The sequence below is a fragment of the Tachysurus fulvidraco genome, chromosome 21, assembly GCF_022655615.1.
Source record: "Tachysurus fulvidraco isolate hzauxx_2018 chromosome 21, HZAU_PFXX_2.0, whole genome shotgun sequence".
NCBI lineage: Eukaryota > Metazoa > Chordata > Actinopteri > Siluriformes > Bagridae > Tachysurus > Tachysurus fulvidraco.
Window position 1 is genome coordinate 19,254,819 of NC_062538.1, and position 7,537 is coordinate 19,262,355.

General features: G+C 40.9%; 1 protein-coding gene and 1 non-coding gene across 2 annotated transcripts; both read left to right on the top strand.

Annotated features, from left to right (window-relative positions):
* The first annotated feature begins 579 nt into the window (after window positions 1-579).
* nop56 (NOP56 ribonucleoprotein homolog) lies at window positions 580-7,301 on the top strand. Its single transcript, XM_027152648.2, has 12 exons — window positions 580-720; window positions 1,396-1,485; window positions 2,039-2,153; window positions 2,352-2,516; window positions 2,694-2,892; window positions 3,527-3,714; window positions 3,903-4,054; window positions 4,424-4,524; window positions 4,801-4,949; window positions 5,926-6,047; window positions 6,232-6,381; window positions 6,621-7,301. The coding sequence occupies exons 1-12, from the start codon at window positions 718-720 to the stop codon at window positions 6,849-6,851; spliced, it is 1,665 nt and encodes a 554-aa protein (XP_027008449.2). The 5' UTR covers window positions 580-717; the 3' UTR covers window positions 6,852-7,301.
* On the top strand, window positions 6,084-6,151 carry LOC113646468. The gene has a single exon (XR_003441450.1). It is a non-coding gene; the product is annotated as a small nucleolar RNA SNORD57 (small nucleolar RNA).
* Window positions 7,302-7,537: the final 236 nt, after the last annotated feature.

Here is a 7,537-nt window from a genome sequence, read left to right on the forward strand (position 1 = left end):
TTATAATTAATCTAATTTTTCAGGATATCTGCTTTGACATGAAATTAGTGCTAAGTTCTTTCTAGCATGGACAAACCCAAAACTTTCTGGTATGTTTTTGGGAGGTGGAAGGAAAACTCAGACAAAACTCAGACAAAACTCAAGTGAATATAAATACAGTGGTGTGATAAAGTGCCATGTGGGTTTGGATTTTGTTTTCCCTTAATAATAAAAACCTTCATTTAAAAAAACTGCATGTTGTGTTTACTCGTGTTATCTTTGACTGATATTTGTTTGATGATCTTAAACATTAAAACGTGACAAATGTGCAAAAAAATAAACATATATATATATATATATATATATATATATATATATATATATATATATATATATATAAAAAACAAGAAGGGGCCAATACTTTTTCACACCACTGTAGATAAAAGACTTGAACCTTTTATCCTGGAGCTGTGAGGCTGAATACAGTGCAGTGCAAAAGCCATTTTACTCTGTTTTTATACAAAAACTTAGATTTACTTTGTTTGATCTGAAACGTTGTGATTCTTTGCAAGTCCAGGAGTCTTTCCTTTTTCCGCCACGTGCGCCGCATGACGTCACGTACTCTATCGTCCTATCGCGAGAGTTAGTCACGGGTGTTCATGCGGACCAGTGCGCACGAGCGCAGTGAAGAAGTGCAGTGCGAGAGGGAAGCGCGTGTGGCGCCGAAACGGATTCAACATGGTGAGGCGTCTTTTTATGAGGAAAAAATAGAGTTGTTTCGCACAGAAGGAGGAATAAATATGGTTTAGATCTACCGTAGGGAACGTTTAGGTCGCACTGGACAGAAGTAACCGGTGTTTTATTTAATATGTGTACTTAATTAGCTTAGCGTGCTAGTTGGCTAAAGCTAGTTTAGGCCTGTTTGGAATGTAGCTTTGATTTTTCTCTTAAAGTAATAGCAGAGATTTAAATAAAAAAGATTAATGTATACGACTCATAGTAATGTTTGTGCTTTTGTACCCAAAACAAACCAGGCCTTTTAACAGTGCAGGTCTGACGTGTTGGTGAGGCCTCGTGCAGGCTCACGTGCACTTAGCACAGAAACCGTTATATTCCGTTACATACGTTATATATACGTCAAAGGCTTCTTTTAATCAAAACAACGTTCTCTTTGATGTATTATGTGACTTTTTAGTTTTTAAATAAACAGCAGTTTTGGTCCCTCGTGCGTGTTTGTAGCTCTGCAGGACAAACACGTGGTCTGATTTCAGCTCCACTTTAGCTGCAGTGCTAATAAGCAGATTCACCACGTGGAGTTTTCTGTGGGAGTCACTGAAGCGTTTTTACCTACGATTCTGAAATCAGAACCGTGCTGGAAGTTTTAGGGGTTTTTTTGTTTGTGTCTCCTCTCTACAGGTGCTGTTACACGTGTTATTTGAGCACGCGGCCGGATATGCGCTGTTTGCCGTAAAGGAGGTGGAGGAGATCGGCATGCTGCTGCCGCAGGTCAGTCCCACAGGGATTCACGACACCACGCTTTACCTGCTCAACTGGCCTTTATATCAGAGCATTAAAAACGAGTTACTCTTTGCTTGTTCTTGGTATTATAACTGAAAACACGATGAACATAAACGTGCAGATTTAATAAGCCATAATTATATCTAGAATGTTGTGCAAGATTAATCCCGATGATTAAAATTTTTACCGTTTCAGCTGGAATGATGTGTCTGTGTGCTAAAGTTTGCGGTTTCTTTATGTATGCCAAAAGTTTGTTTTTATTGAAGTCATATAAAAATGATCAATTAGGTTTATTGAAGGGGGGAAAGTGTTATAAACATGAAGCTTTCAGTATTGTTTTCACTCTGATTCTCAGTGATTCCAATATTCTTACTGTCTGTTAGTCTGCATTCAGTTCACTGGATCCCAAGTGGTCTTCGTGTTTACACCAAAACCGTGTAATCACCTCCACATGCTGAACCTGAAAGCCGTTTTTGATTCGATTTAAGGGAGGAAAGTTATATTCAAGGATTCTTTTAACACTAAGGTGTTTTTTGTTTAGGTGGAGGAAAGTGTCCTAAACATTGGGAAATTCAACAGTGTGGTGAAACTTGCAGCTTTCTTCCCCTTTAAGTCTGCTCAGTCTGCCCTGGAAAACATCAATGCCATTTCAGAAGGTGAGGTCTTATTGGTTTGAGATTTTAGGCTCATTCATCACTCAGGTGTTGTGATGTATAAATAATCTGTCAATCCACTGAGTCACTGTGCTGACATTTCATGAAACTGAACACTTGAGCAAAAGTATGCACTAAAAGCAGCGTGTTTAGAAGAGTTAGGCAACGTATTAATTTCCTGGTTTTGTTATTTATTTCTAGGAGTCGTCCATGCTGATCTTAAGCTGTTTTTGGAGACAAACTTGCCTTCAGGGGGCAAGAAGAAGGCAGTGTTTGGGGTGGCTGATGGCAAGATTGGGGCAGCACTGCAGGAGGAACTGGGCTTGTCCATTCAGACCGGAGGGGTTGTGGCAGAGGTTCTCAGAGGTTTGTGGAATGAATGTGAAATCAGTGTAACAGAACTGCTTCTGTAATGATGTATCTAAATCCACTGATGTCTGATGGCTAATACTGAAAAACTGAACAGTTTGCAGTAGACAAATATATTCACTACTTCAGTGTCTTGTGTTGGTGTTGAAGTTTTGATGTCCTTTCTGTTTTTAGGTGTGCGCTTGCACTTTCACTCCCTAGTCAAGGGCCTCACGGCGCAGGCTGCATCCAAAGCACAGCTTGGTCTGGGTCACAGTTATTCTCGAGCTAAGGTTAAGTTCAACGTAAACAGGGCTGACAACATGATCATCCAGTCCATCGCCCTGCTCGATCAGCTGGACAAGGACATCAACACCTTCTCCATGCGTGTTCGGTATGCCAGTTAGTCTGAGTGGTGGTGTTATGTTGGTGATCTAATCCAGGGCTCGGCTGGTTGTCCCTGCATGGTGTGTGAACACGAGTACTAACTGATTTCAACTAAACAGCCGCCTAGATTTTATTTAACATTTGAAATGTGGCTTGCTTTCTCCAGGGTCAAAACAAATGTGTTTATATGCAAATGTTCTGGTAGTATATAACGGGTTGTGTAAACCAGGAAGTTTTGCTAGTGGGAAATCTAAGACTTTCAGTATTTGTGTGTAATCTCTTTTACTTTAGAACAAATCTGATTAACCTCTCTACTGCCACAACTGAACCAATCCATTTTATTGGTGGTTTTTCGCATGTAAACACATTTGCTGATAATACATAAACCCTGAGTGTCCATTGTCCATTGCAATGTTGCGATTCTCAGCCTCCCAATGCTTACCACAGACAGCGTCTCCTACAGCGCTGGCTGTATAGAAAGAGGAGGGATACCAAATGCCGTTCTTGGGCACGTCTGTCTATCAAAGAGGCAGATCACCACCTGAGGGCGGAGACAACGAGCCTGGTTTGGATTTCCTACTAATCTCAGTAGGAAGATTAGTGATTTGTTTTAAGACATCCCCTTCTTTTTTGTGTTTTAGTGAGTGGTACGGTTACCATTTTCCTGAGCTGATCAAGATAGTAAGTGACAATGCCACATACTGCAAGCTGGCCAAGTTTATTGGGAACAGGAAGGAGCTGAGTGAGGAAAGCCTGGAGGCTCTGGAGGAGATCACAATGGACAGTGCTAAAGCCCAGGCAATCCTGGACGCATCCCGCTCATCTATGGGTGAGTTTTGGGTGTCTTATCATTTAGGAATTTCATTCGGAAGTCATGATGTTTTTATAATCTGTCAATCCACTGAATCCATGTGATGACGGCTTATCATTTCACTGAACAACTGAGCAGATTTTGGAAGTCATTAGGAAACTGAAAGATGGCATAAGAGTTTAGCACTTTCTTTTTATTGTTCCCAGGTATGGACATCTCCCCCATCGACCTGATCAACATCGAAAGTTTCTCCAGCAGAGTCGTGTCCATCACTGCATACAGACTAGAGCTGCAAGAATACCTGCGTTCCAAAATGTCTCAGGTGGCCCCCAATCTGGCAGCCCTCATCGGCGAAGTGGTGCGTTACTGCAGTTACTGAAGCCTGCTTTTACCAACCTGTAGAGGTCTTATATGAAATTTCTGTCATTTAGCCAAGACTTTTGAGAATTCTTATGTAGAAGTCTAAAATAGTGCAGTTAATGTTTTGACTAATAAAACCAACAGAGTTAATAAAACCAACCAGTTAACTACACCTTACAGAATTTTGCCAAAGTTGCATGAAAGAACAAGCCAGTGTGATTTTATTTATCATCTTTCTTTATAGCTAGGTTAGACTTCATGTTCGTGCATGTCAGCACAAAATATGTATAGGGACATATGTGTAAAGCAAAGTCCTCCTCCTCGCAAGCTGTTCTTTTTACCGCAATTTTGTAATCTTTGCGTTCAGGTTGGCGCTCGTCTCATCTCCCACGCTGGAAGCCTGACGAACCTGGCCAAGTATCCGGCCTCTACAGTGCAGATCCTTGGAGCAGAGAAGGCCCTGTTCAGGTATTGGGGCTCCCCGTCCCTGCTGGGGTTTCAGGCGGCCGCTGTGATGGCAGGGCAGGGGCAAAGCTGCAGTGGTTGATTTGAGTGTTTTAACACACCAAAAGTGATTCCACTCCTTTACAGTATGCTACCCCCCCAGTCTGAGCAGCCGCCCAGGGCTCTGAGAGGTAGTTACAGTAAAGTTAGTGCCCACGTGATTTACAGCGTCTTGGGTGATTTCATTTAGCTTAGAGTTTCAGTGTGTAGTGCGTTTTGTAACTTGTTCCTTAAATCCAGGGCATTGAAGACGAGAGGAAACACCCCAAAGTACGGTCTAATTTTCCACTCCACCTTCATTGGCCGAGCTGCCGCCAAGAATAAGGGGCGCATCTCACGTTACCTTGCTAATAAGTGCACCATCGCCTCTCGGATCGACTGTTTTGCTGGTGAGATTTTCTCAGTGCATTAACAACTAGTGATGGGTGTGTTTATGAATTTTATATGTTTTGATATTCAGTATAGTCTGATGCATGTGTTTTAGTTGTTTCTTACTAAAAGGGAAATTGTGATCTAAGAAGGGGGGGGGGCGTCTAAAAAAAAAAAAGAGGATAGGGTTATGTGACCAGGCTTAGTTATTGTTACTACCCCTAGTTTGTACAATTCTAAATGCCAGCAAAGGTTGTGTTTCTCTTGCATTGTATTAATTTTTGCAACAGTTTTTTTCTTTTTAATTAATTAAAATCTAGTCCCCCACCATACCACCAGTAAACCTTTCCACCTCTTAAAGCTAAGACAATTTTTCCTTTGTTTCCTGATATATTTTGAAGGTGAGGTCTTTGGCCCTAATAAGGTCTGTGGCAAAAAAAATGTACAGCTAGAACTGTCTGAACTGCCATATAGAAAAATGAATAGCAAGAGAAACTCTTCTTTAGCCAAGTGGCAACTGAAGCAAAACATGGGAAACTTGGTATAGAAATATTAATGAGCCTATAGGGTGCAGAATGTCAAGACAGGAATTATCACCACATCAAGAGTCTCATTTTAATGTACCACTGTTTATATAAAGCACTGGCTCTTGCAACAAAACCTGAAGTATTAGCACACTTGGTTTCACTTGGGTTGTGCCGTCTCCAACGTGTTTAATATTTAAACTCCAAAACAAACCACGTGCTTTTATTTTATTGTAAAATAAAATTTTATTGGAGTTATTTTAGTTGTGATTTCTGTTATGATGTTAACCTTTCATGCCCTTCACTGGTTGTAAGATGGACTTGCTATGATGTCATTATTTTTCGTCAACAGTATTCCACCCTGTTTGGAGTGGATGTTGAAAAATTAAACTGAGCAAACTCGGCAAGTCAAATAAACTTGTGTGTACTTGGATCGGTCTGTTGCTAACTCCTAAATCCTGATGTTTTTCAGAGGTTCCTACCAGTGTGTTTGGAGATAAATTGAGAGACCAGGTAGAAGAACGGTTGGCTTTTTATGAGACTGGTGAAACACCAAGGAAGAACCTGGATGTCATGAAGGAGGCAGTTGTGCAGGTTAGTTCATTTGGGGTTTCTTTACTGATTCTCTGCTGTGAATGATGACCACCTTTACCCTGACTCTGATATGGAGGCAAAAACTGATTTAATGAGCCTGACACTGCACAGCACTCACCATTTATGAAGCCTGGTCTTGTGCAGGGTGTGTTTGAGCTTTTTGTTTGTTTCCCTTTCTCTTTAGGCAGGTGAAGTGGCAGCGGAGATCAAGCGCAAAATCGAGAAGAAAGAAAAGAAGAAAAAGAAGCGTGAGAAGAGGAAACTAGAAGCTCTCTCCACAGCTGAGGGAGAGGATGAAGCAGTTGAAGCTAAGAAAGCCAAAGCTGTGAAGCAAGTAAGTGAGGTGTTTTGACTGCACTTAATACTTACTGCATGACTAGACTAGAGGCAGGACCATAACATGGTACTGTTTCTGCAAAGGCCATGCTAAAGAAAAGCCGCTCCGAACCATTGACGGACCCCTCGCAGTGGGTTTGATCGCTGAAGTGAGCAGAACAGACTCTTACTGAGGAAATAAACTTGTTGGCAGCTTTTTGGGTTTATTTCTAACATCTGTGGTTTGTCTATTTGAAGGAAAATGGAGAAGCTGAGGTAATTGCCAAGAAGAAGAAAAAGAAGGCAGATGAAGAGGTAAAGGAGGAGGAAGAGGTATTGTCAAATGGTGTGGAAGAAGAAGCTCCTCAGAAAAAGAAAAAGAAACGAAAGAGTGAGGCTGTCGAACCCGAGCCAGAGGTGAAGGAGGAAGCGGAGGCACCTGAACCTGAGCAGACTGAGAAGAAAAAGAAGAAAAAGAAAAAGGCTTAATAAGGATCCATCCTTTAATAATGAACAGTTTTTAAAAAAATGTATACTGTACAGTTTGTTTCTCTTTTGGGCAAGAAATCTGCAATATTGTTCCATTCTTTGATGCCTTTTTTGTTTTGTTTTCCACCGCCTTGCTTTCCATTAAGACTGAGCGTCTGAGTGCGCGCTTGTTCCTCAAATTCAAATTAAATTCTGTCCATTTACCAGTATTACATCTCTCCGCTGTTGTAAATGTATCGTCCACACTTAATGTGAATATTCTACATGTAACAAAAGGTCTGAGTGAGCGCTCAATGATGAAAATGTACCTTAAGCGGCTTCCATTACATACATCTATCTTGCTTTTTATTGGTCTGAGATGATCGACCAATGCAGCTCTTTGAAATGTCAGAATTTAATGCCTTGTATATTTTTAGCTAAATAAATTGAAACGTGGCCATTTATACAAAAGGTCTCGATTTTGTCATCTTGTGCCATGAAGTGTATTCCACTCTGATCACTATCAGAAAAAACATAAAAGCCACCACAAGGAGGAAGTTGTGCCTGGAATAGTTAAATTACAAGGGGGAAAGTAACACATGCTCCTGAACAGCAAGAATCTCCATTAGCCAAGGCTCATGATTTAAGTGGCATTTACTTACTTTTTCTTTAATCACAAGTCTATCGTTGTCGCATTGTATGAGAAT